Below are 27,859 nucleotides of genomic sequence, written 5' to 3' on the forward strand. Positions count from 1 at the left end.
ACCGGTAAACCCTAAAGTCTGTGAGAATATGATGGTTTGACAACTGCAAGGAAATTTCGTGATAATTTCAACGATTTACACGTAATAGCTTTACAGCTTACCAATTATCTCGATCGTTTTAAATAAATAAATTCGTTTTCATGTTAATTATTGAGAAAGCTCAAGTTTCATCAATCTAAAAACATAAATATTGACGAAGAGTGATAATAATTATTTCTTCAAAACGAGATGATACATGATTGCAAGTGATATTTTTTATAATTATCAAGAAGATGAATGATATTGAATAATTAAATAACTTTGTTATTTAATTTACCGACAATGCAATTATTACATAATTAAACAAATTTACACACGAATAAAAATCAGTACACTATTTTTAATAAAGCTTTTGTAAATTGGTTTAATTATATTATCGGACATTATATTTTATCTTGTTTACGGTTCTTTAATTACTGAAATACTGTATTTTTAGAGCTTGAATAACATGTCTTCATTACCTCGTAGCGAAGATTTTATCCATCGTTGTCGATATAAAAATATAATTTAATTAATTAAATAAATTCACTTAAGAATCAAGAAAATAAAACAAAAAGAAAAAAGAATGTTTTTGTGATTTTAATTGAAGAAGCTTTTTTTTAAATCAAGAAATAATTCAAAACTTTGCTTTACAGATTAAGTAAAGGGATGACTGTAGCTTTAAGTCTATAGAACACTGAATAATTTGAATGACGAAATCTTACAATATAACCTACTTGTGATAAACAAAAAAAAAATATAAAAATTTAATATGACCTAAAATTTCAGCTTATAATTTTTTAAGACGCTGGTTATTTTTGTAGGAAAAAACTCTTATGGATATCAATATTGTTGAATTGCAGTGATCAATTTTTTATTATTTAAGTGTTTTGGTGATAAGACCGAAGATTGTTTAATAAAAAATTTTCTCACAATTTGAACCTATAACTAAAAATAATTTCGTTAAAATTCTATTAAAATTAAATTGTCTTAACAGAAGTAGAACTATAATTGAAACATGATATATTTTTCTGTATGTAAATACAAACACAATTAAAAAACCAATAATCGAAACTATAGGTAATGAGGGAGTAAAATGAATCTCGTGTTCAGCGGTTAAATTAATATGTTATCAACCCCGTAACGTTTCACAACTACAATAGCACAGGTACCGTATATAATTATAATACAAGTGCTAGAGTTACCGACTAAGAAGTAGGAAGGACGAAGGAGAATAAGAGAGACGAAGAGGATGAAGTAGACTGTGGATATATACATTTATAGAGATCTTGGAATTGGGGATCTTGGGTCTTGTAAGGCGGGTCAAACATCGACATGTCTGCTTGGAGCATCACTCTTGTATACCGTCAGCTATCCTCACACAACACATACCTCGGTACCCTCACCAGCGGGTTGAGATAGCAGCATAAGGGTTGCACCACCACCACCAGTACAAACATAAACTAGATCCTCTCTTATAAGTTTGTATAATACGTGAATCTTGCTACTAGTACTCGCTTTACTTGTCTCACCAATTTAACCCTCCTAATTAATTTATAACCCGCTCGTGACTCACGTGTCAGCAAACCACGCCAGCTAGTTAATATGTAAACCTCAACCAATTATTCATAACACAATTAACAAGTCAAGAAAAGACAATAATAACTTATTAAATTAACTATGACAATAAACATAATATATTTATCTAAAGTCCCTCTCGAGGACATTCGTCTTTGTTTGCTTTCCTTTTTAAGTCCATACCAGAGAAAAATTAGAAACAAAACTGATCTTTTACTTTGTAAAAAAAAAAATTAAAGTTTTTAATAGTAAGAATCAGTGCTGTGAAGTCTTATAATAATTTAGATACGAAGAAAATTTTGAAACAGCTTCTAATAAAACTATATATAATTAATAAACTATAATTTACGAACATTTAACCTATCTTTAGGAACAAATAAAAATTTTAACCTTTCTAATGATACCAAATTTTACTTAAAACTAAATTTATCATTCAGATATTCTTGTAAAAAATTTTTTTATCCTCTCAATTACTTAGATAATCATTAAAGAACAGAAATTAGAGTAACTATTAATAGTCGCAATGAATACTCGGGATTATAATTATCGCTAATGACTACACAAAAAGTTATTTATAAGCTATCTTATTATAGAGTCTATTTGACGCATGAATCGTGATGATAATCGTTAATTCATTGAAAAATCATCTTCCAACTCGAAAAAATGTGGCACTTTTTCCCCATGTTTTAAAATTTTGAACAGAGCAAACAGAAGCGGAAGATTATTAAGGTGTACATGAGTGATCAAGGAGTCCTTGCCTTTGGGTTATAGCAAAGGATGACATTTCTTATCCCATAGTTCCCCATTGTTTGCTGGTGAAGTGAGTTGATGAGAAATGGAGAACATAGATCGTCATGCCGCATCCCAACCAAACAATGTCTTGGGTAACATCACGCGGTCATTTATTACCGTCCACTTCTCTGGTGAAGTCTTGGGGCTTCAAGACTTTGTCATCTATCAGCGCTCATTCGTACCCCATCCTTCGTCTTTTCCCTCTCCACGGCATTGGAAGCTCCAATATAAATCTCCCTCTCAAGATGACACCGATCGCGATATTTTCGTCCGCATTACATCACTAATAATAAAACACTCAATACCCGGCAATTTATTACCCTCGATAAATCGCGCATACGCGTCCAAGTCCGAAAATTGTTTTGTCCCGAACATCAGAGATCAAAGCTCCGCTCATGAATTTTCATTTGGGACACCGAGTTCAATTAACCTTCATTACCGATGTTGTTATTTGATTGCGGATAAAATTCATACATAGAGAGCCTTTATGTTCAGTATTTATTTTTTAATTATAGGATACTGCTGCAGTCATTTACATAGTCTTCCGTCCGAATTCAATATCAATAATACTCTGAATACAGAGAACGGAATGTTCGTCAAATTATTTGAACATTTTATTACTTTTGACTTCAATAACAATAAAATATTCCTACTGGTATTGATGGTAAATTCAATTACTTGAAAATTCCAGATTTAATGACATTTCCTTTATTTCAAAAACAACTGCGGGGCTTACATTTTCTTTTTTATTATACCACATGTTTGTATACGAATATTTTTTAATAAATTCCAAATCTAATCCACGGGTTTGTATCTACAATCTTGGTAATAAACCTCCATGAAAAAAATTTACATTGAAGTATAAAAAATGTGTAAAATATCTATGAAAAATATATAATAATTAATATAAAATTTTCTAGATTAGTAAATTGAATTTTTAATTTTATTACAAATATTTCTGATATTCTAATAAATAAATTTCAATAATGAAAACAAAATTTGAAAAATAAATAATGAGTTTTTTCGGATTAATGTAACATTTTGTTGAAGATTGAACATGGATATGAATACGATATTAAACATCTTGAAGGAGTCTTCGAGGATGGACTAGTCCCAGTTAGCCCGATGGCTTTGGAATCCATAGATTGCGGTGGTAACAATCAGCCGTAAATTATAGCTTCAATATCCATTGTGTGTACTCTCCCTCTTCGCTCTTGAGCAAGCCTAACCCCTCGGCTCAAGGAGCAGTCTGAGGCCAAGACAACTCACCCCCGGGTCTCAGTCTCGAGGAACTAAGAACCTATACTGGGTTGTGGGGAGTGAGAGGTTCGGTATAGTAAAGCAGTACGTGTACGATCTGTTTTCTCTGTCCCTCTTATCTCGAGCCGGGTTCACTGACGGGTTCACTGGGGCCTCGCCCAACTCAACCGAGAGATATGTATATTAATGGGGCAATCTTACATAGTTTTGTTTACCTTGCCATTCTCCGCGTACACAATTACTATCCTTGGTCCCTCCTTGCTTGCGACTAGACCGTCCTACTACTTACTTGCTCTATAATGTGCCCTTATACCTCTTGGTCTCTAGAGCTTTTCAACTAACATCTTACATATATCCTACAACTACTTACTAATTATTATTATTATTAAAATTATTATAGTTATTAATAATACAATTGATGAAACCTCCTCAAAATTGAATAATAATAATAATAATAATAATAATAATAATAATATTTGTAAAAATAATTTGGGCCAACTACCCACTGCATGGAAATAACTGAGTTACCACAAGATACCAACTCAGAAGTGCTCCTCACAACCGGTCCTTTTCGGATGAGGACCATTCATCAGGTGGGAGGAACACGCCGGACCCGATGAAAGATGACGACCCTGGCGCCTTAAGGACTTACTTTAAGTGGACGGAGGAACTGAGAGTCGATCTCTTGGTGTGCTACCAACGTAGCGAGCCGGGGGTGAGCGGCTATATGGCCCGGATGCACACTCTTTGGAGTGATATGCATCCGGAGCTAGCGCATTTTACGCCCAAACACCTGCGTAATTATGCCGCTCATCTTTGGCGAAATAGAAGATCGCTTGTGCCGGACAGAAGGCAGTCTAATAGACTTTCCTTTCCGGCGCAACTACACCAAGAGCGACGCCGTTCCTCCTTGGACAACAACAATCCCTTTGTAGGACGGCAAGTAAGTATATCTAAGAAGATAACTTACTCCCAACAGCTTGACGCGGTAAACGAAGATCTCCGTGCAACCATCCTGGAGGATTCCACCCTGCTCACTGTGAGCCAGGTTGTGTATGGTGCAGCAGTTTCGGCTTTTCCGAGAGAGAGACATTGTCTCTCGATCGAGGCAAGGTTGAGACAGCGCATCTTACAACTTGGCTCCAAAATTGACAGATCCCGGAAACATGTCTCCCGCATTCAGTGTGTGATTGAGTTCGAAACAACTAAAAAAGCATACACGCCCCGAATTCGACGCATTCCTGCTGAACTTCGGTGGCGTCATCACACACTGAACAAGAGTACTCTTCTTGTCATCAAAGAAGAGTCTCTTAATAAATTGCGGGCTCTAGTGATTGCCAAAAAGTCACTAGAGAAAAGGCTGAAGCGGTTGGTCGACAACTCGTTGTTTCGATCCAGCCCTTCACGGTTTCTGACACCAAAGACCGATGTTACCGGGACTTATCCAACACCTGAGCGGGTGGAAGCTTTTTGGACTGAGTTGTATGGAGATCAACCAAACGTGAACGCCAATACTCCAGCTCTGCACGACTTCAAAGCATTCTGTCGGGAACACCGTCGGCAGAATGCTGATGAAGAGAGCCCTGCAGTCAGTGTGGATAAAGTTCGTTCAGCTCTAAATGGCAGCAAAAATTGGGCTGCCCCGGGACCAGATGGCATTAATGTCTTCTGGTGGAAGAAGTTTATTTTTACCCACCTCCATCTGGCCCGCATATTTACATCGTACATTAGAGCTGATGATCCGATTCCGAACTGGCTTGTAGAAGGGCGAACCGTACTGATACCTAAAAAAGGTGACGTCTGACCCTAAGAATTTCAGGCCTATCTCCTGCTTGAATGCGGTTTATAAAATTTTTACAAAAATTTTAAATAACCGTATCTTGCAGCAGATAGAGCCTGTATGGCAACAGATATATGAACAACGTGGCAGTAAAAGAGGCCTGTCAGGTTGCAAGGAGAACCTGATAGTGGATCGATGCGTCTTACAAGATGCGATCTACTATCAACGCAACCTGTCAATGGCTTGGATTGACTATCGCAAGGCATTTGACTCAACTCCACATGAGTTGATTTTATATCTACTCAAATGCCTGGGAGTCAATCCGGAAATAGTGGAATGCATTCGGCGTACAATGCAGCTCTGGCGAACGCGTTTTCACATTGGAAGTGGAAATGCATTGCACGTAACCGGAGTTGTAGAGTATAAACGGGGGGTCTTCCAAGGTGATTCCTTGAGCCCTCTGCTGTTTTGCGTTTCACTGCTGCCTATATCTGTTGCTCTCCGTAAAACTCGTGGGTACTCTGTGGGGCCTCCGGGTGATCGAAACTATTCGATTACCCATCTGCTTTACATGGATGATCTGAAGCTGTATAGTGCTGATAAAGATCATCTACAAGCGGCCCTCAACATCGTAGCAGAGTACACACGAGATGTCGGAATGTCTTTTGGGTTGGACAAGTGTGCGGTCGTACATCTGGCGAGGGGTAAGTGCTCTGATACTGGTGATGATGTCGAGTTAGTGGATGGGAACGTCTTAAGACAATTAGACGCCGGGGAGTTGTATAGATATCTAGGAATGGGAGAGCACCGTATGCATACGGTCTCTGAAGTTCAAACAGTTCTCCGGAGCGAGTATGTTAGGAGACTCCGGAAAATTTGGTCCTCCGAACTTTCCGGCAAAAATAAAGTCTCAGCTACTAATATGCTCGCTGTCCCAGTCTTACTATACTCTTTCGGTGTCCTGAAATGGGCCCGAAAGGATTTACGAGATCTCGACATCAAAACCCGTAAAATCATTAATATGAATCGGAGCATGCACCCCAATTCATCAGTCGCCAGATTATACCTCTCCCGGTCCATCGGTGGGAGAGGTTTGCAGAGTTTGGAGCGGCTTCACGACCGTTTGGTCCTGGGTTTAACACACGAAGTTGTCAATTTCACTGCAGACGAGGATGACTTTCTTATGCAAATTGTACATAAACATGAAAATGAACATAAGGGGTCATTCTTGTATAAGGCAGCAATATATGCGGCAAGAACCCTTGGTCTTGGAGAAATAAACGCTCTTATGGAACTCCGAAAGGAGGAATTTAAGAACGTCATCAGGAACGCCGAGGAAAAACTACTCCTTGGCGAACTGATGGACAAATCCATGCACAGCGTGTTCATTAAACACGTGCGTGATCATGGCTTGTCCACCCAGCTGACGTTTTCCTTCTTAAAGTCAGCTGGCCTGATGTCCGAGACTGAAGGGTTCATATTTGCCTGCCAAGATGGTGTCATTAACACTCTTGAGTACCGTAGCAAGGTGCTCCAGGTGCAGCTTCCGGACAGTTCCTGTAGGAGGTGTAGACAACATCCGGAGACGCTTATGCACCTTTTGTCGGCATGTCCAGTGCTGGCGAGAGGTGCATATATCCAGCGTCACAATGCTGCCCTGAGAGTACTGTACTACTATCTTCGTCATTGCTACGGTATTGACGTGACACCAGTGCTGCCTTATCTGCCAGGAGACATTCCCCAGGTTGTTGAGAATGACAGTTGCAAAATTTATTGGAACATGCCATTTGCAACAACTCGGCGGATAGATCACAACAAACCTGATATTGTGCTCTTCGACAAGGCCACTCGTGACATTTATGTCATTGAGTTCTCGGCCCCGGCTGAATACAACATCTCAGCCAAAGAAGAGCACAAAAGACAAATATATCAGGATCTCCTGTTTGAAATTGGTAAACTTTACCCACGTTACCGTGTCAGGCTTGTCGTCCTGATTGTTGGCGTCCTAGGAGGGATGAAACAGTCTTTTGTATCCTCACTTGCCAAAGTTCCAGCTTGTTCATCAAAAGCTGAGTTCTTGGCAGTTAGGATGCAGAAGGCTGTTATACTTGGTTCTCTCCGTCTCTTAAGGGAAATGACTTTGGCCTGCTGTGATCACTAACCGCCTTGTTGTGCGGAGTGGTCCAGCAGTAACGGATGGAGCTCAGGCTGGGCCCTCGGCGAATCGGACTCCGGGGATAACCCCCCTGAGCATTTAATAACAAAATAATAATAATAATAATAATAACATTGATGGCCTTAAAATTTTATAAAAACTAGTATTATTATTATTGTTATATTTAAAAAAAATAAAATTTTATTCAAAATGAAATATGGTTATATAAAGTTGAATAAACTTAATTAATGACATATTGAGGCATTAAGTTCTGTAATAAATTCATTTACAAAGAAACACATTTTTACTTAGGTGTCTAATACAGTAATTTCAAGCAAATAATTATAGTACATATAATTGTGTTCATAAACTCAATATTTACGATTATTTCTATGTTATCAAAACTTTTTCTAATGATAATAACCCGCAACTATTCAAGCCATAAAATGCCTCAAATATTGTATTTCTGACAATTTTATGATCACATTAATTACAAAATATTTTTTTAAGTTAATCTGAAAAAGTAATAAAATTTCTACCAATGCCTGAGTATAAAATTACATTTTTGTTTAATCTGATTTTACTTGAGTCAAATTAAACTTCAAGATTTTTTTGTCTTGATTTAAAACACTAAAATTCTTACAAATGATTTTTTTAGTTTAAGAATTTTTACCTCGAATCAAGTTATTTTTTTTTTTTTTTTTTTTTTTTTTTCAGTGTAGAAATAATATTTAATATTTCGTTTTTTGAGTTTAAATTTTGTTTTGTCATATCTTTACATAAATTAATAAGACTGCACCCCAATAATAGAGATCGTTTTGATTCGCTCATTGTAGTATTGTCGACGCAAGCATGAACAAAACCGTTAATTAACGAATTGGAAAGTATACATCATCAACATCGGGAATAAAATTAATGAAAAAACCAAAAAAGGAAGGAAAAAGAGGCATATGGGACGAACGAAAACGAAACCGAACGTGTAAGCGTCTAGAACGGAAACGTTGGGCGCGCTGCTGCGTATAATATACGTGTATAAAGGGGTCGGTGTCTAGCCAGACGGGCAGAAATGAAGCAGTAAGGGTTTTGTTTGTCCGACTGTCCACCCCTTTCCTTCTTCCCCATTCCATTCACTTGGCAGCCACCCCCACTTTACCACCACCTCGCCGGCCCGACTCCAGCCAGCAGCTGAACTCTCTCACTGTCAATGATACGCACGGTGTTTTCTCATTTCATGTCTCGCTCCTGAAAGCCACCCCGTCTTTGAGTACCGATGCTGGTAATGGAGCTGGAGAAGGCTCGGATGGTGTCGGTGGTGTTGTTGATGCTGTTGGTGGTGGTGATGCTTTCGCAAGCTCGCTCGCACTACTCTACAGACTGTAACAATGCACACGTGTATACAATGTTTGCCCATATTCGAACATATATCTTCATTTCAAACTGTAATATTGATTACTTTCAATTCCGTGACTCACAAATTTCTTTGCAAACTATTTTTTAAAGATAAATAAATTATTAAATATTTTTGGAACAATCGCCACGGAAAGTTTTGATTTCATGATTATTAATTGACCTTAAATAATAAAATTAAATTTCAAATTTAAATTTGATGAACAAAAATTTAAGATAACTCTGTTAAAAAAATTTGGTAAATATTTACAAGTGGGGTCAACCATTTGAATTTTCATTTTTTTGAACGAAATTTCTGTTTGATTTTATTCACATAATTTTTTTTTTTTTTAAATACACAAAAATGTGAGCAATTGAAAAAAAAAAAAACAAAATTATTAATTTTTTAGAAAATTGTGATATTCAATTTCTTTTTCTTAACTTTGCACAAATCTTAATTTTAAAATTACTAAAAATTCTGTTCACATAATATTCCCAAATTTCGAGTCTTAAATCCAGAATTTGGAGTTCAAAATTTAACGTCTTGACTGTTGAAGGCTTGCAACTAGATTAGCTTCGAAATAGATCTGGTGTGAATTCACGATCAATGAATTAAAAATTTTGTGTTGCAGGTCAGTGGTGAATTGTTCTTCGGCCACTGAGAGCGGACATGGTTTATTGACGTGAGTTCAAAGCTCTTTAACTCATTTCTGTCCTCCCACTCCCTGATCTATGTCTATTGATGGTTTTTTTCTATTTCGTCGCTTTGGCAAAGTCTTTGTACTATACATAATACACTTCTTAGCACAAAAATCAATGACGATACGATGTGCAACTAATCCCTCATTGACATGTTACCAAACTATCTAAGACCTTTTGTTGTGTGTCTTGTTTATGATACTAAAATTAGCGAACATCTAATAATTTTTAGTTTGATTTAAGAAATATGTTAGTATAAAAAAATATTTTATATAAATTACATTAAAATTTTTTATATCTCAATTATGTAATCCAAAAGCCATAAGCTTCATTCCGTAAATGAGAATTAAAAAATTAGTGCTCTATATTTGATTGTTATTGTTAGTGGATTTATAATTGAGTGTTATAACAATACGAGTGTAAACTACAACCTTTAAACTTATACATACGTTATTAAATACTCTTGCAGGTTTCTCTTGACTCAGATTTCAAAGGTCGAGTTGTCACATATCAGTAAAAAAAAGGTCGAGTATATATTTGTAAACTGTGAATATTGATAAATAATTAACAAACATGAAAACTTTTATTCACGTTCGAAAAATTTTCTTATTCTTTTAAAATTTTTTGTGTTAATATTTTAATGTTAATTTTGAAAGTTTTACCACAGAAAAAAAATTAAAAATCATTAAAATAATTTCCGTCCAACAAAATATTTGTTAAAATTTTCTTGAGCGAACAATATTTTTTGGAGCCAAAATATATTTTTTTTGTAAGTAAATAAATAAAAAATTTTTTAAATTTTGGAAAGTGATTTCCATAAAATTAATTACATTTTTTAAAATAATTGTAATTTAAAAAATTTCAATTATGCGAAATTTTTTATTTCGCATAAATCATGCGTGGGCAATACTTGTAAGTATTTTACTAATTAAAACGTTACTGAAATAGTAACCAGGGGAATATTGAAAAAAAAAAGCAAAGAAATAAAAGAAAGTATGTAAAGTGATAACAAAAAAGGGTTGGGAGCCAGTGAGTATATGGAATATTTGTTTCACTTTCTCATCGTTTCTTCCCACCAATATTTCCCGGTCTATGATTTTTCGGTTGTTTTCTCTTTGGTTTCATTATCTGCCGGGACAGAGCAGAGAATCGAAAGAGAGAAAGAGAACGCGAGGAAGGGTTAGTATTACTATCACTTATTGGGAGGGGTACACAGCCGTTCGAAGACTTAGCACCAGCCTTAATAACAATTGGCTATAAACTAGTTTCCAGAGCAGCCGAATAGAACGGCTGGTATTACCGCGATATTATTCGAAGTAGAGTTTATATACATATCCATGTACTCGATGTACATACATTGAATACTGGGTCTGTCTTTCTCTCTCTTTCTTCTATGAATCTCGCTTTCTCACTTTGCTTTGTGTATCGTATGCACGTATTTATGTAGCTATTACACTTGTTCTCATTGCGTTCTCGACTCACCCTTAGCGTTTTCCACCTCCGCAACAGCTTTACCATACAAACCACAGACCAGAGGGCCAGAACAGATCAGCGGACGTTATATTACCGCTATTATTAACTTCTGTTAATTGTTATGTTTTTATTAGTTTGTCAATCTGTTTTTGTCAATTTTTTTTTCAAATAATTTTTTTCTTTAATAAGATAATTTTTAATATGTTGTTAAAAAAAATTAAAATCTTAATTATTTACCGTGAAAAAATTTTCTGAATTTTAAATAATTATTAGAATGTAAACAACTGATTTTATAAAAACTGGATAATCATAATAACTATAATTATTAATTTCACTTCAAATGAAAACTGTGAAATAGATTTAAAGTAGTTTATTTTATTTTTCATCAGACATTGAACAGAATAAATGTTACAAAAAAAAAAAAAAAAATTAATAAAAAAAACCTCCTTTATCAAAACTACTACTAAAAATAGTAAAACAAAAGTAATCACAGGAAAGTAAAAAAAAATGACTAATGAAATGTTGATAAAAAAAATGAGAATTGTTAAAATAGTATTGCAACTTTAGCACGTTGAGTCAAATTCTGGTTCTGTGGATTTTTGAGGGCCGAGTGAAAGTGTAAGAGAGAGTGAGAGACTCTCTCGAGTGGGTGGAAAGAAGGTAAGTGGCGAGTAGAGTGAGAGAAGTAAAAATTATAATTGCAGTCTATAGAACCTGGCGCAGGAATAAAAACTTAAAGCCCCATTCACAAAGCCACGCGCTCGCGAGGTGGGTTAATTGAAAACTACCGAAAAGCACAATTTCACGAGAAATTATTTCTATTCATTAGCCACGGGTACGGCGTTTTCTGGATGCCCGAGCGAGAGAGAAGGAGAGAGGGGCCAGTGCGGGCAGATTACGAGGGTATAGAACCGACTCGGTGTACCTTTTTTTTCGGTGCCTATATAATGTCGGAGCGATGTTAATGGTGGCGAGAAAAGGGGTTGCAGCGTTGCAAAAGGTCCGGCTAGACCTCGCCGCGGATAGGAGTTGTATAGCGTAAGCCCGAAAAACTTTTTCTCAGCGGCTTTTTGTTTTTATCCACGATGCTCGCTTTTTTTAATTTTTTGGCACCCTCCCCCACCCTTCCTATGTCCACTTTACTCCCAAGCTCTATTCTCTGCGCCGCTTGTGGTGTAATTATGTAACATAAATACAATCACCTTCTGGCGACGTTATTTTTCCGCATAAGCACAAAAGCCCGCTAGGTACTTGTACTACCTTGGCTACCCTGTTGGTCTACATAACAGTATTATGTTTTATAGTTCTATACAGTTGCTTGGCAAAGCTTTTTCAGAAACGCTTTAGCAAATCAATTTATGGGCTACTGCTCGACTCACCGCATTGTCCGGCGATACTCCTCTTCGTTCCGCGGGAACTCTCCACGGCTGGACCTTTTGCTTCTCTTAAGCTCTTTGTCCAAGGGCCCTATTGTGACAGAAAATTGCACGGTTGTTTATAGCCTTAATCTCAAGAAACAAATCAAAGTTTAATTAAATTTATTATTTACTGGATCGTCTCTTATAAATTTATTTTTATGTTAAATCAATCTAAGAGTGTGTTATTCATTTCTGGTAAATATTTCGTGCTTTTATCGATGAAATTTTTTTGTCAAAGCCAATAATACCAAGCTTGATTTATATGAAAAAAAAAAAAATATTAATATTTATTTAAATATTTATGTTCCCAGAAGTTTAAAGTTAATTTAGGATCACAAAATAAATGTTAAGTACTTAATAAAAAAATTACCAACTTAAATCTGATGGTCGGAAAAAATTGGGTTGGTATTTAGCTGGTCAATGAATTTACAAGCCCCTTGTTAACAAGAACGTGGTGTAGTACGTGTGAAAAAACTCGGGAGGAAAAAATACTTGAGAGGGTGAATTAAAATGAAATAAAGTTAGATATAGTTGGAGGAGTAGGATAGGGTATATAATAGGGTAGTTTTCCTCCGCCGACAAAAATAATAGTCTGTATAATTTTGTTGTGTTATTTATATAAATACACAGGACTATTTGCTGGATAGCAACAACATTTAGTTAATTAATTGAAAATATTTATTATTATTATCGAGTTTATATTTGTTGTATGCAAATGTTATTTTAAGTCCTTGGACCCGCTGAAGAAGAGATACGGGAAAATAAATTACGACTCAGTCCGTTGATCCTCACAATATTTGTCTTCGCCGGGACATTTTACAAGATTTCTATCTGGTTAGGACTTATGAATTAAATCCGATTGGAATTTTTACTCATGGACCTAATAATATGAATGATGATGATAATAATAATAATTAATATTATTATAATAATTATCTTCATTTATTTATTTTCGCAATAAAGTTGCATGTTATTTGTGCTTAGATGATAAATTTTATAGTTTTTTTCCACGCACACCGAGTATAAGATTTTCCTATTCTATTCAATACTACTGATAGAAGCTCTGAAGAAAACCCATGCGTCGAAATGTTAAAGCAGTCGTGACAAATAGATTTCTATTATAAGGATTTCCCTTGTTCCTTCTTCGACTATTGATAGTTTTATTTTACTTTCCTGACAATATAGTAATGTAATACATTTTTTTTTCTCATTCGATGAATTTTTCTAACTCTTATTTTCTGTAACTTACTTTTCTTACCCAAAGAAAGGTTCAATCAAGATAATTTTGATCTTTAAAAATAAGTTTTTAAACTAAAAAAGCAAGATATCCTTTTTTATAATTTATTATCTCAATAATGCTAACAAGCTCAAGCATTGACACAATTTTAACCTTTATTACAAAAAATTTTCACCAAAACCTTTCTGCAAAAAAAAATCCTTCCAAACAAAAATTTGCCTAATGAAAATCAACAAACTGAATTGACCGTAAATAAAGACGCGAAAGGGCGTGAAAAAAATAAAAATTTTCGTATGTATACACAAAAAAATTTGATTTCTAATTGACAGACTGTAGACTATAGACCATATAGACTGCAGATGGCGACAAAATGAAATCGGTGAAGTAACTGAAGGTAACAAGCAAAAAGGACTTTGCTAACGAAGTGCCCATGGAGCATATTCGGGATTACTTGCCGAGAGGTCGCTGCAATAATGCGTCAGGATTCCTAGCAATAGTGGAGCTTTCTCTTCCTCCCTTCTTTCTCTTATCCACCCTTCGTATCAGCGACGACATACACCCACACATACAGAGGATACACATAAATACAAATATAGAGGAAGCATATCTGTCCCCTTCAGTAAGCGTCAGTATTTGCTCAACTCTTTGTGTCCCAAGAGCATGTCCCACGCATACTGGACATTGTCATCAGCACCACCACCAGTACAGTCTCTGCTAACTGGGGTAGTTACTGAAGAATGTAGTAGCTGTATACACCTACACTCACACCTTCACCACTCACATGTGTACAAATAAAACCACCGAGAAAATGTATAGCATTGAAAGTGGGTAACGTGACCCTCAGCTTCTGCTCTAGCTTCAACGGGGCAGCGGCAACGTTTCCGGCAATGTGTGTCCGAGACCTAAGGTTTTTTTATTTCAGTTGTTGCATGCATAATAGCGTTAGGATTCATTAGCAATCAGAGATGGGCTGCCCAGAAAAAGAGGACTGGCGCGGGTAGGGGACTGCTGACGTTTGTTTACTTCACTACAATCTGCTGGGTTTGCTTTTGAATTTTCTATTCCTTCATGGATCGATTGTTCGACGAATGCATTCTTTGCTTTTGCGAGAGTTTTGCTGCAAATTATAGAGAGGCCATCGCACTTAGAATTTTTAAGAATAAATTTTATTTCATTTTAATATATTCGAAGGAGAATTTTCCAAATTATACGGATATTTATAAAACCGTTTTAGAACGTTAGAACTTACATAAAACGGCAGATAAAATCAGTTTCATATTTTTTGATTATATTATTCAGTAATTGATCCAAGGATTAATGAGTATGGAAAATATTTTGTATATTTATAAACAATTTAAATTTCTACTAAACGTATATCAATTTTAATATTAAACAATTAAAAAATCTCTTAAAACAAATTGATAAAAATCACTTTTAAATAAAAATATAAATTCTTAAACCAAGAAAATAATTTTAAAAAATTCCACTGTCTTGAATTAAAATGAAAAATTTTTGAATCAAGTAACTTTTAGTTAAATCAAGAAAACTTTCTTAATTCGCGAATTTTTCTACCTAGAATAAGACAATATAGTTCTCCAAAGAATTTTGTTGGTTCAATTTTTTTTTCTACCGTATAATCCCTCAAAATCAAAAAGTTAAAAATAAGCACCGAAGATTTTTTGTTTGTTATTAAAAGGGGAGGTTTGGTAGAAAGTATGGAAGTATATCAGTCCGGAATACCCGGAGGCCTCGATACGATGCAGATGACGCAGAAAGACGGCAAGGGAGTGCATAATATTTGTTTGATAATCGATAGAATCACGTCATCGCGTGCTGCTATTCTCTTATTCTCCATCCATATTGCATACATACAGTACACTTTATAATACTTTTATAATCCAAGTGTGCTTTCTGGAGTATATTTTCGTTCATCTCTTCCGATTCAACACATTCTCGGTTTGATTACACGTTAATTGAACTTTTTTCAAAGCAATTTTAGATTTTTTATTTATTCATTAATTCATGAGCTTTCTTTTATAAAATTTTTTTTTTTTAAATAAATGTTAGAGTCGTTGGATGAGAAGAAAAAAGTAGATAAGAGTGTCGAGAATACGAGTGCTGAATATAAACTTATATGTGACAAATTAAACGTATACTTTACACGAACATTTTAGTACGGGGTAGTACGTCGGATTTCTTTCCTTTACGCCTTCAGTTGTTCAGTGACACTGTTAGCCCGAGGCTAACGCCGGGTTTTATTATTTCTTCCCATTCTGGTGGTGTGGTATGCGCGATGCATGTCCGCCAGACGTATCTGTCCCCGTTTATTCAACAGCCTAAAATCAACTCTTTTTGGATACGTATTTAACGTGCGTCCTATTCCCGAAAACATACCCTCGTATCGTTATCGATCCTCATTCCGAATGTACCACCGATGTTCGTATGTAGACAGTAGATGTGAATGTGAGGCTTGGGCTCTTGGATTCCACACGACACGTGGACTAACAGCCACCGACATTTGCGTTTCCTTTGTCTTCTGACGATGGAGTGACTAAAAAAGGGCTTCCAAAAAAAGACGAGACCAACCAGATAAAGTCGACTAAGAGAACAAGTCCACGGGAAAGCTTAGAAATAAAGAAAGATAAATTAAAAATGTTTTTAATGGATTCTATTGCTTCCTCTGGCGCAATATCTATACTGAAGTAAAAAAACTACATGGAGAAAATTAAATAATAAAAATCATTTAATTATTGTAAAGTTTTTTTAATTTAACTCGATAGAAAGTAAAGACTACTTAGGTTCTTAAATAAACAATCTCAATTAAAGTTAATAGTTATCATCTAAACTAAGAAAAGTTCATATGAAAAACCATCATCCTCGATAGTAACCGTAACCTTCATGATATTGATTTATTACAATTACAACTATAAAATATAACTTAATGAATGCCCGATAAAACATAAATAGTAATAAAATAGTCTGAATGCACCGATAAAAATGAAATGAGTTATCAACTATATTTTTAAAAGAAAATTAATAATATTCTAGATAAAAATAACAATAATTTTATTGACAAAAAAAATTAAATAACTTAATCACAGAAGATAATTAAGTAGACATCGATATGGTTAGCAGAAGTTTTAAGAAAAGAAAACATAATCACCCACACCCGGGCCCAACAGTCTGTGTAAGAAAAAAACGATTTTGTTCGTTCCACTTATAATATAAAAACGCAATTTTCTTATAACAATATCGCATAATAAATGTTCCGAGGTTGCCTTTGCTCAGAGGCTCCTTTTCCTTTTTATTCTCATTTTCTCTCTTCTTCTGGGTACATGTACTTACACATCTTTACTCACTCATTGGGCGGTTGTTAGAACAAGCATCCAAGCACCACCGATTCGCCATTACAGTTTGTAATGTACTTAGGTAACTTCTGTTTATACAGCAACTTTTCAAGCAACCCTACCAAGGCACTTTCATCCCTTGTCCTCCGGCGTTTTTCTTCAAATTATTATTTTATTTTGTTTTTTCTTTTTTATCTCAACAGCTAAGTAATGATGCCATAATTACACAAGCTGAAGATTTTATGATTATCCATCAAAAATTTTTGATATGGCCGTGTGTGCCCCGATCTGGTCATAAATGGTCATGAGGACGAAAATAAATTGAATTTTATAAATTTTTTGACAAATTTTTTTTGATTGAATAAATTATTTCTATTGAATAAATAAAAATATCTTATGAATATCGATTGAAGTATGAAATACAGCAAACACGAAATAAAAATATGAATAAGGAGTGTGTAAGTTGTAAACGACCATCCGAAGCACCTGGCGTTAATTTAAAAGTCTAAAGACAAACGGTAGCTGGTGTAAACAGGTCATGTCCGGAATTTTTCGTGTTCTTCGACAAACTTTAACACTTTGTGTATAAAGTATAAAGTATAAAGCACAAAGTTTGATTCAAAGAACGGAATAAACGGTGAAAAACGAGGAATAAAACAAAAACAAAACACAAATATGAATAAGGGGGATAAAAAGTGTTGAAAGAAAAATAACAATAGTGAGATAGATAAAAAGTCACATTAGCCTGAAGGCTTAAAAAACAAACTGCGGAAGAGGGATGACTGGTGATAACGAGCCGGTATGAGCATTATTACTGCAACCCAATATCCCAAAAGTCTTTACAACAACACGCGAATAATAGAGACGGGAATGGATAAAAAAAACCTATTTTTTAATTTCATTTTATTTTAATATAATATTTAATAAAATGAAGCTTGTTATGTCTGTTGTTCCAGCTTTTCAAATGCTAACTCGATAAAATTTACCTCCATTGTACATTGTACTTCTCTTTTGGTAATTGTGCTCTTTTCTTCTTTCTGATTGTTTATTTCTTTTTTTGTCTCTGTCTCTTGTCAGTTACATCGTTGTATAATATGACGATGAAATTTTATTCAATTTTTCTCTTGTATAAAAATGTTTTTTAAGAGAAAAATAAATTAAGGCCTAGTTGAGTGTATTATTTTAGGCCTTAACAATTAATTGTAAATCAATAAGAAAAAAAGTTTTCAACAGAAAAAAAGTAAGTTTAAAGTTTGGTCATCTTAAATTAAAAATTTGTGAACCAAAAAATTGATTTTGATTCAAGAATTTTCCTCCTTAATTTCCGCTAGTACCTCAGACGTTTAAAATTAACACGAAAAGTTAGAGATTTCTTAACTCGGTACTGTAAATTGTAATAGGCCCGAGGAGATACAAGCCACAGAAACATCGAGAGGGTTGTACAGCCATTTGCTCAGATATGTATCAGCTCTCAATGTTAATTTTTCCACTAATCGCCTATAAAAGCTCCAGACTCATATAATAAAATAAAATAAAATTTATTTAACCGTAAAAACTATTAGCTTTTAATTTTACTGTAAATTTTGATGTTTTTTGATCGCGGATGACTAAATACTAATTTAGACTCGTAATAAATTAACGTGGCGTCAACTACATTTGATTGGAGTGTTCATACTGTAGTAGACTGTATAAGAACGCAGCTAAAGCCTGGTTACTCTTCTTGCTTTGAGTCTATGTCGGTTATCCTCTAACTCTTACTCTTGAAACAGCGAGACCAAGCAAGCATCATCCTCGCCGCCCTCTCATGCAGCAAAACGTTGGTTAAATAATATCCGCGCTTTCGACCGTAATTATCTCACTCTCTGATTTTCTGGGCTTGCTGGTATACACCCGAGCCCACAGTAAAGGTACAAGCAGAGAAAGAGAAAAAGATGTTGAGATAAAGACGGAACAGCCTACGGCGAATGTTCTGGGAAGCTACTCAAGAACGGGGTGAGGACGCGTTGTGCTCCCAAGTTTACAGATTAAAGATAAAGACGGGTGAAACTTGCTCTGATGTATATTTTTTTTAATATTTTCCATGAATATTTGTTTTCTTATTATTAATTAATTTATTATTAATTGTTGAATATGAAAAAAAAAACTAATCTCACCATAAGTACTGAAATGTATCGAGATATATCTCAATTAAAATTATTGTTCCCAGCAACAGCTTTCGACCCTAAAAAATCACCCCCTGGTGAAATCCAGCAAGTTTGGCTGAAGGTTCTGCTTTAGCTGTTTAACATTAAACCCATAATGGTCGTGCATTGCGGTCGCAACTTTTACGACCAAATTACGACTTTAAAACTATTTTTACGAGAGTTGTTTCAATTATTTCACCAATTTGCAATTAAGAGCAAGTCGCGTTCTCAATCCCACCCTATCGCCCAGTTATTATATATCTTTCTATGCCTATATACAACTCTACGGTTAACGCTTTAGTAACAATATTACGCGAGCTGTTTGCCAAGTTTATCGTCCCGATAATTTTGTTATTATCCAATTAACATAATGGACAAAAATTAACTGCATAAATAAAATTTTTATTGAAAAACTTGTCACTGCATTTATTATTTTTCAAAGATCATTATTATTATTATCATTTAGAATTTTTTTTTTTTTTTTTTTATTAATACATGTGAGGGTCGACGTAAGCTAAAAAAGTAAGGGGAGAAAGAGCGGTGGATTTTTAAGGTAGCATTACTCCAACGATACTATAATATACTATATCCTAAGGAATAACATCAGCAGAGGTTACACTAGTGTTTATTTGATGGTTGGTAATCACGCTATTTTGTCATGACTCGCTGGGCCTCCTTCCGCGATTTAAGACTGGCCTAACTACCCGATACCCGACTAAGAGGAGGGTTACTCTGTGTTACTTTCGTCCCTTTTCTTGACCAACTCGATTTACTCTAATCGCTTTTCGGGTGAGCTATTAACTATTATTTATTACTTATTACCACTCTATGAATAGCAATCGCAATACCAACAGTGATAGCAATAGCACTATATTGATGTCGCTAATTAATATTCATCAGAACAATTTTCAAGTTATCACTTATCGTTTATTTTATTTTAATTACTCGAGTAAATAATTCTACGCCCGGAATTATTTAGAAGGTCAATTTTTTAAACTCAAATAATTTTTTTAAAAAACAATTTTCATGATTTATTTACTTAATTGTGACTGTTGAAAATAAAATTATAATATTGCTTTTATTTCACAGTTATTGGATTTTAATTAGCAAACAATGTCACATGATATTTTAAAATAAAAATGATATTACTACAATTAATTTTTAATTGTATGGTTTAATTGACGTTAAATTAATTTACAATATAATTGTTGAATAAAAATTAAAAGAAAAATTTTTGATACAAAAAAAAAGGCAAATAAATAATTGAATTGCGGGTAGGAAAAAAATAAAGTGATCACTTAATTGAAGTGTGGATTTGATTACGGTCAATTAAAAGTCAGACACATTAAGATGGAAGTTGATGAGCGAAGTTAAAGTATAAAGTAAATGCGGTCTAGTCCTTGGTTACAGTAGTTGGTAATAATAAAATGAAAATGACAGATTAATAATACATCCAGGTCAAATGAATTCACATATATATATATATATATATATATATATATATATATATATATATATATATATATATATATATATATATGTACAAATGAATAAATAAATATATTAATGTCTCTTAAAATGATTTTCATGTAATTTATGCCGTAAGCTGTGGTATGGTGAGCTTATATTTGTCGAGATTTTAGCATTTACTCATCAGTGAAAATAATAATTGTGAGTATCGAAATAAAAAATATATAAACTTGAGGATAAATGTATATATTGGTGTACATAAAAATTCCTACCGGAGGTTTTATTATCCTTCGTATTCTGATATTTGACGCGGTTGACGTTAAAATATGTATTTTAAAATATAGAAATAAATCAGTACATCAATTGATCTTCCGTACAAGGAAAGGAGGCGGTCTGAGATATCAGATAAAGGCTGTAAGGCTAGAAAATATATGTACATTTAACAACAATACTTGTTGTAAAGTGTGTGAGCTTTCTATTGATTTGACCTCTCACGTATTTATTTTCGTTACAATTTGACCCACTGGTAATTGCCAAAATATAAATACAAGCGATGGTATTTTTACGAAATAAAGAACTTGGATCATTTTGATTCGCTTTAAATTTCACAAAAATTTAAATCAATGTTTCTCTGAAATATTTAGAAATTTTTTCAATTAAAATTATCTTTTCTCTTAAATTAATATAAAAAATAAATTTTTATATTGAAAAAAAATTTCCTCAATATTTTTTTATGGAAAAAACATGCTTTTTAGATTAAAATCTAAATTTGCTCTTGCCACAAAAAATAACAATATGTGAAAATTTTTTCCCGAGAATCTAATAACTGCTCGTTTTTTTTAAATCTCACCTTTTGATAATTATTAATTTTTTAAGTTGAAACTCGAAAATAATAAAAAAAAAAAAAAAATCAAGAGACTTGTAAAATAAATTGGTTTGCGAAAGTACTTGTTGTGGAAGGAGTTAAAAAAAAGATAATCAGCAATACAGTTAGTTGGATGGTTTAAAACTTAAAGTTGTGCAAAACTTGACTGCCGGAACTTGCCACGAATGAAAAACGGAACCAAGAGTACGGAGGTACGAGACGAGACGTTGGCTTTACTTGTCCGTCTGCTGACGATAATAAAGAGTAGAGGATCTATATAGACTCAACTGAACTATAACTTCTGATAATGCGAGTGGTGGTAAGAAAGAAAAAGATGTTAAATCCCGGGCCCTAAAAACAGTAAGAACGAACAAGAGAGAATGAGTAGTGTGAGTGAGAGAAGGAGATAGAGAGAGAGAGAGAAAGGGTTGCCGTCTGATCGGTATCGCCGAAACGAGGTTTGGCACAGCATTTAGCCGAGACGAGTAGAAAAGAGTCTCATTAAAACACGGGGTAACGAGAATAGAAGTGGGGAGAGACGTACCAACCACTACTACAGCTACAACAACTACTTCTACTTCTACTTCTTCTAATATCATTACAATGGCCAGGGTGGGGATTTATCAAGGGCAAAACTTGCCTTGATAAATTCGTTCGTTCGAATGCTAACGCCATCCACCCTCTCAACACCAGACTAGTGAGTACACTAGACTGGTATTTACACACTTGTATACTTTTAAAAACCCTTTGGGCTCACCCGTTCCCTTCCCATTTACTCCGCTGTCAAAAAACGAAAAGCTAAAAATATAAAAGCACGATTTAAATTGATAGAAGATGAACACTGCAAAATCCTCGACGTTTCCTGAGGATCTATCTGTGTTTCGTGATGTTCATATGTACATGAATCATTCGTTACTTCTAGTGACAAAAAATTAAACCGATAGTACGGAGGCTTTCCTTTTTTCGGCGAAAAAAAAAGGGTTCATCAGACTACAGACTGGAGACTGGAGACTTTATTGTTGTTTGTAATTGGGGTGGGGTAGAGCCAAAAGACAAGAAGGGCGAAAAAATATTTTTAGTGAGTACTTTTGTGGATGAGTTTTCGAATAGATAACTGCGATCCCAAGCTAACCGCAGGACGAAAACTCCCGGCGAAACTGTAGCAAGTCTACAAGGGATCCCTTGTCTGAGCAAACCGAAATTTATGTTAGAATGTATCTTTTCTCACTAGACTTTGGGTTTGCACAATTAAATTCGTGAGTAAGTGTTATACGTGCTTTATACGTTTGGCTTTTTTACCCTTGCGGTTATCGCTTTAGGAATACTTTGCGAATTATTTTTTGTTCAATAAGCTTTTTCGGCCATGTTTTCGGAGCTCAGAAGACTTTTTTTATGGATAATTATAAAAAGAAAGTGCTGAGGTGCAAATATTTCACTGAAAATTTATGTTATGTAATTCAGGATAGTGAATTGACGCCTCAAATTACTGGATCAATATATTAGCTTCTCTTCAAGAGTATTAAATATTCATAACGACTGATTTGAATTTTCTTCAGTCGTCACTTTTTATTTATATAAATGAAAATAAAACAACACACAAAGTATTCCATGAAATAATTTTCTGACATAGTCTGATACGTTTATATGTGATTATTGATATTTTCTGCTATATCCTAATAACCGGGAAAATTTTTTATAGAATGCTTTCTTTCATTCATAACTAAAAAAATTTTGATCAATAAGTTTTAATATCCAAGAATAATTACAACGAATCAACCGTAATTTTTGATTGGATACATTAAAACAAAAGTGACCGTAGAAAACTTGGAAAAAAACAGGGGTGTGGTTACTGTTGATAAGAGTACACACTTACCTGTATTATATCTCGTTGCGCATGTTCCTGCATTCACTTGTAGTTCGTGTTCTAGCTCTATGACGACTTAGGGAACCCCCAGCTGCCTCGATTCGACCAGATTCTGCAACCATACACACATTACTCTACAAACATTCAGAAAATTTTCCATTTATTGGGCAATTTTACTCAAATGTTGGCTAACATGAACATGAACTTGAATAAAATGAAGCATTTTACTAAAATTTAATGTTTCCAAGTCCTCTGTCTTGTGTATACATAAATGTATCGTTAGTATTTAGTATTTAGCTAAAACCTAAGCGGGTGTATAGCAAAAGCCGCGAGTGTTTGTAATTGGTGCGGGTATTAGTACAGCGATTGTGTACTTCATAGATTCAGATGGGAGCACGTGGAAAACGGGAAATGAAAACAGTATTGCAGTGTACCGAGATATCTAAGCAAAACCTCAGCACACGCCCAAGATCTTCAAGGGTAAAGTTTCCTGTAGTGGCTAGAAGCTGGTGGCTACACCGAGGAGCAAAAGCTGGCTTACTCTGTTTGGTAGTTGGTAGTTAGAAGTGTGTGCAGCATAGCAGAGCGGTTAGCATTCAACGAGTTTGGCATATTTGAAGTTATTCTGTGTATAAGGGTTGCTCGAGCTTTAAATACGATGAGCCAGATGGCGCGGTCCTGCATATCGCGGTCGTTACGACAATTAGATACTTCCCGAGTCTTTCGTACTCTCTGATCTACAAATAATAACGGCTTTGGCCGTTATTTGGGATAACTATCTTTGAAATGTAAGACTCACATAGTCTTCTATTATTTTTTTTTATTAAAATTCTTTGAATTCTATTTCAAATCAAATCAAGTTTTTTCTATAAAATGCGGAAAATTTCTCTGCTACAAATAGTATCGCTACTAATAATAAAAGTAATTTGATAAATGTGAATGAATATTTCGATTCTAAAAGCGAATGAAAGGTGTCTTATCTGTAAGTTTTCAATGTCCATGGCAAGTCCTTTAGAAATGTTATGATAGCACATACACGTCTTAAAACTAGTATATGTATAATGGTACAGAAGAAAGATATTTTGTATTCAGAAGAGTGCGGCCCCACTTATTTGGAGATCAGTGCCTTCTCGGTTGAAGGCACGTCCCGACAACGCACTCGGGCACTCTCTTTACGACACTCACCCCTCATAAAGTATATTTCAGTTTTAAACAACAAAAAAATGCTAATACACATACACACATACACCCTCTATGTATTTTGTCGGGATATATTATCGGTATTAATAATAAATATGGCGATACTTTATCAGGAATTTATTTGTTTAATTTAAGAGGTTAAATATTTGTCTGGTGGATTTTTCATTTTTCTTCACGGTAATAAAGAAGAGTTTGAGTTTATTTGCCGAATTTGAATGGTGGAATTTGGCAGAGAAACAAAATTTTGTCGAGCGTATAAAGTCCGGAAGGGAAATAAAAAATAACCAAGAGAAACAAAAAATGGTTGAGTTATATTTGAAGAGGCCTAGACATGTGACCCCGATGACCATACCGTGAATATTATTCGTGCGAAAATATATTCGAGGCGTTGGATAAATCTATATGTATATGTATATGTAAATATACGACACCAAATAGAGTCAAGAAGAAAAATAAAGTATAGAGAAAGGACAACCGAATCAGCGTCAATCAATGATACACGGGCTGAGAGTTGTCGATTGTGTAAGCCATATCCAAATTCAATTTGACACCGGTCGAATTTACATGGAATACCAATAGAACTTTCATCTTCAAGTCACTGACTTTTTATCCTGTATTATAAAATTATACATTGGTGAAATATACATACTGACAGCATTCAACATTCTATTCGTTTCATAATCGAATTATTAATTTATTCAGAGGGTAAAATAGGTTTCGTTTCATTTTTACGATCGGTACAGAGCAGAGTGACAAAAACTAACTGATATTCAATTAAATAATTGATTTTATTGTTCAATATTAAAATTAAATCAATTTCAATCGCCTCTAGTAAGAGTTGTGACACTACTAGCTCGTCAAATGGCTATCCCATATATTTTAGTACTCCAGAGCGCCAACTGATGTTGCTATACGTAAGTTCTCTCTCATGCTTTTAAATTGAACTTTTTGTAGTTATTTTTGTGAAAAAATTTTAACAAATTTTTGAGCTGTGAAATATTATTTTAATATAAATCTTGGATAAAATATAAAAAAGAAGGCTTTTAATGTACCCAAGCATTTAAGAAAAATAAATCTTCCTTAAAAAAAAAAAATAATCTAAAACAAAATGTGAAAATGTCGCTTAACAAAAATAATTGGCCCGCAGGATGTACCGAGTTTAGAAAAGTAAAATAATAGGTAGTTAACGTAAGAATGTGGAGAGTAACAGTACAGAGTTTATAAGGGGGTGGCAAAAGACGTGGCAGGAATAAAAATGGGGTGTTTATAAGCGAGTGTCCAATGTATCACGTTATATTTACATACACCCTTATTTCCAGTCCTCGCATAAGTTATATGTATCTATCTGTATATATCTATATATATGTAGCGTACACCGCGAGTTGGTAGTTTTTGTCCGCCAAAGTCACCCCCATCCTCGGCATACTCTTACACATTCATCCCTCATCCTTGGCCCTTATCACCCGACACCCCTCGGATATATCCTGGTTTCCATATTCCGGCCCTCCAATGCATACAACTGATATAATAAAAATTAAATATGATACTTGAAGCTACTAGGTAGCAGCAGTAGCGCAGCAACAGCAACTCTACGCCATTTCCCTTTCTTTCCTCCGATCCTATCCTCCATCTTCTTTCTTCCTCTCGTCTTTGCTCGCTACGAGCATAAATAAAAAAAGTTTGTTCGGTACTTCTACCCTCGACAATTTTATTTTATTATTATATATTTTTTCTTTTATTTCACCTTTTTTATAAAAACTTATCCCGGTACACAAGAGATTTTAACTTTAGTCCTTCGTGAAATATAGTAATCACTTTCGATTATTTAGCTCGTAAATCACGGATAAATATTATTTTTTATTTCACTGACGCTGAAAAAAATAATAGTAAATTAAAAAAGTTATTTTTTAGTTTTAATTAGCCGGGTCTTGAGGCGTGTGTGGATGAAAGGGTTAAGTGTTACGTGGAGTGTGACTGTACTAAGCTCGGTGTCGTCAGTTAAGTAAGAGAACGATTTAATGGCAGTTTAGGGAACGCTTAAGTGCTTGTCAAGGATTAAATCAAGATTAAGAGCAAGATCCTTCTCTTGTACACTCCTGCAACACGCCCTTTACTTCAGTCACCTCGAAATCACAACCGAAGCTCGGGCTGAGTAGAATGGCTAGTCTAGCTAAGATACCTAGCTTAGTTGTTACTTGTACTCTCTGAACCTCTTAACTAAATTAGACTGATTACTCCCGGGTAATTTACTTCTTCGTTTTTTTTTTTTTTTTTACATTTGTTTTCAGTTACACTTTGCACTCTCAGCTTTTAATTTGATTTTTGTTAATACGCTTTTAATTTATTCTTTTTTTTCACTATTTTTGGAGCTTTATAATTAATTAGTAATTTGATAGATTGAAAAAATACTAAAAAAAAAGAAGTTACTTAATTCAAGAAATTATTTTGAATAAAATCAGTTGAAAATAAAATACATCTGAACATTGTTGATATTTTTGAAACAAGTCAACGTCTTCAATAATTTTTACCCCGAAAAGGAATTTTTAAGTGAAACATAGGTTCATAGAATTGACTAATTTTTTTTTTTTTTTTGAATGTATAAAAAATGAAAATGAGCGATTAATCAACAGTTTTATAATTCACATACATTGAAGTCTAATAACTCCAACTTAACGTGTTAATAAATTACGAAAACTCAAAGGATTTTACTCAAAATTTTATGATGTTTCTACAGGTGAATAAAATATAAGAATAAGTGAATCTTATACTCCAATGATAATTGAGTTAAATTATTACGAATGAACGTAATTATTTCGAAACAAGAGTGAAATTTTAAAGAGAATATTTTTCTTGAATCAAATATTTTTTCTCTCAGTGTATAAATAAAAATTGATTTAAAAATGAACACAAGTATCATATTTGCCTGCTCATAACAAAAATAATTTATGGATTGAAGAAAAAACAAATTGAAGCAGGTGCGAATTATTTATAAAAAAAACTACTTGCTCAAGTGTTATTGAAAAAAAAAAAAAAGTAGATATGATAGATTATTTACGACCGGAAGTATAAACAATTGTAATTAAAAATATTATAAATTATCGAATTTAAAGATAACCGACGTAAGTAACATTGCG

At 34.1% G+C, this 27,859-nt stretch overlaps 1 protein-coding gene and 1 long non-coding RNA gene across 25 annotated transcripts in view; one reads left to right on the top strand and one right to left on the bottom strand.

Annotated features, from left to right (window-relative positions):
* The window catches only part of Foxp (forkhead box transcription factor P), a 173,129-nt gene that overhangs the window by 43,026 nt on the left and 102,244 nt on the right, over nucleotides 1–27,859 (top strand). For 15 of the 23 annotated variants that reach the window (XR_012480433.1, XR_012480434.1, XM_074253965.1 and 12 more), the window contains exons 2-3: nucleotides 9,602–9,652; nucleotides 10,138–10,192. The exons of 6 other annotated variants lie outside the window; for them this stretch is intronic. Coding sequence is in view for 13 of the 17 variants with exons in the window: in XM_074253965.1 (XP_074110066.1) it covers nucleotides 9,602–9,652; nucleotides 10,138–10,192 (106 nt within the window). In the remaining 4 variants the exon portion in view is untranslated. The remainder of the gene's footprint in view (nucleotides 1–9,601; nucleotides 9,653–10,137; nucleotides 10,193–27,859) is intronic. 2 more of the 23 variants (XM_074253962.1, XM_074253963.1) reach the window with 1 other exon arrangement.
* LOC141534560 (uncharacterized) overlaps nucleotides 1–27,859 on the bottom strand; it is an 89,827-nt gene that overhangs the window by 21,228 nt on the left and 40,740 nt on the right. The window contains exons 3-5 of one of the 2 annotated variants that reach the window (XR_012480436.1): nucleotides 23,535–23,637; nucleotides 12,521–12,608; nucleotides 12,299–12,419 (exon numbers count right to left, since the gene is read on the bottom strand). This is a non-coding gene — a long non-coding RNA (uncharacterized LOC141534560). Of the gene's footprint in view, nucleotides 1–12,298; nucleotides 12,420–12,520; nucleotides 12,609–23,534; nucleotides 23,638–27,859 lie in introns of those variants that run through there. The other variant, XR_012480435.1, reaches the window with a different exon arrangement.

Source organism: Cotesia typhae, unplaced genomic scaffold (genome assembly GCF_013202065.1).
Source record: "Cotesia typhae breed Kobodo isofemale line unplaced genomic scaffold, CoteBio_Ctyphae scaffold_13, whole genome shotgun sequence".
NCBI lineage: Eukaryota > Metazoa > Arthropoda > Insecta > Hymenoptera > Braconidae > Cotesia > Cotesia typhae.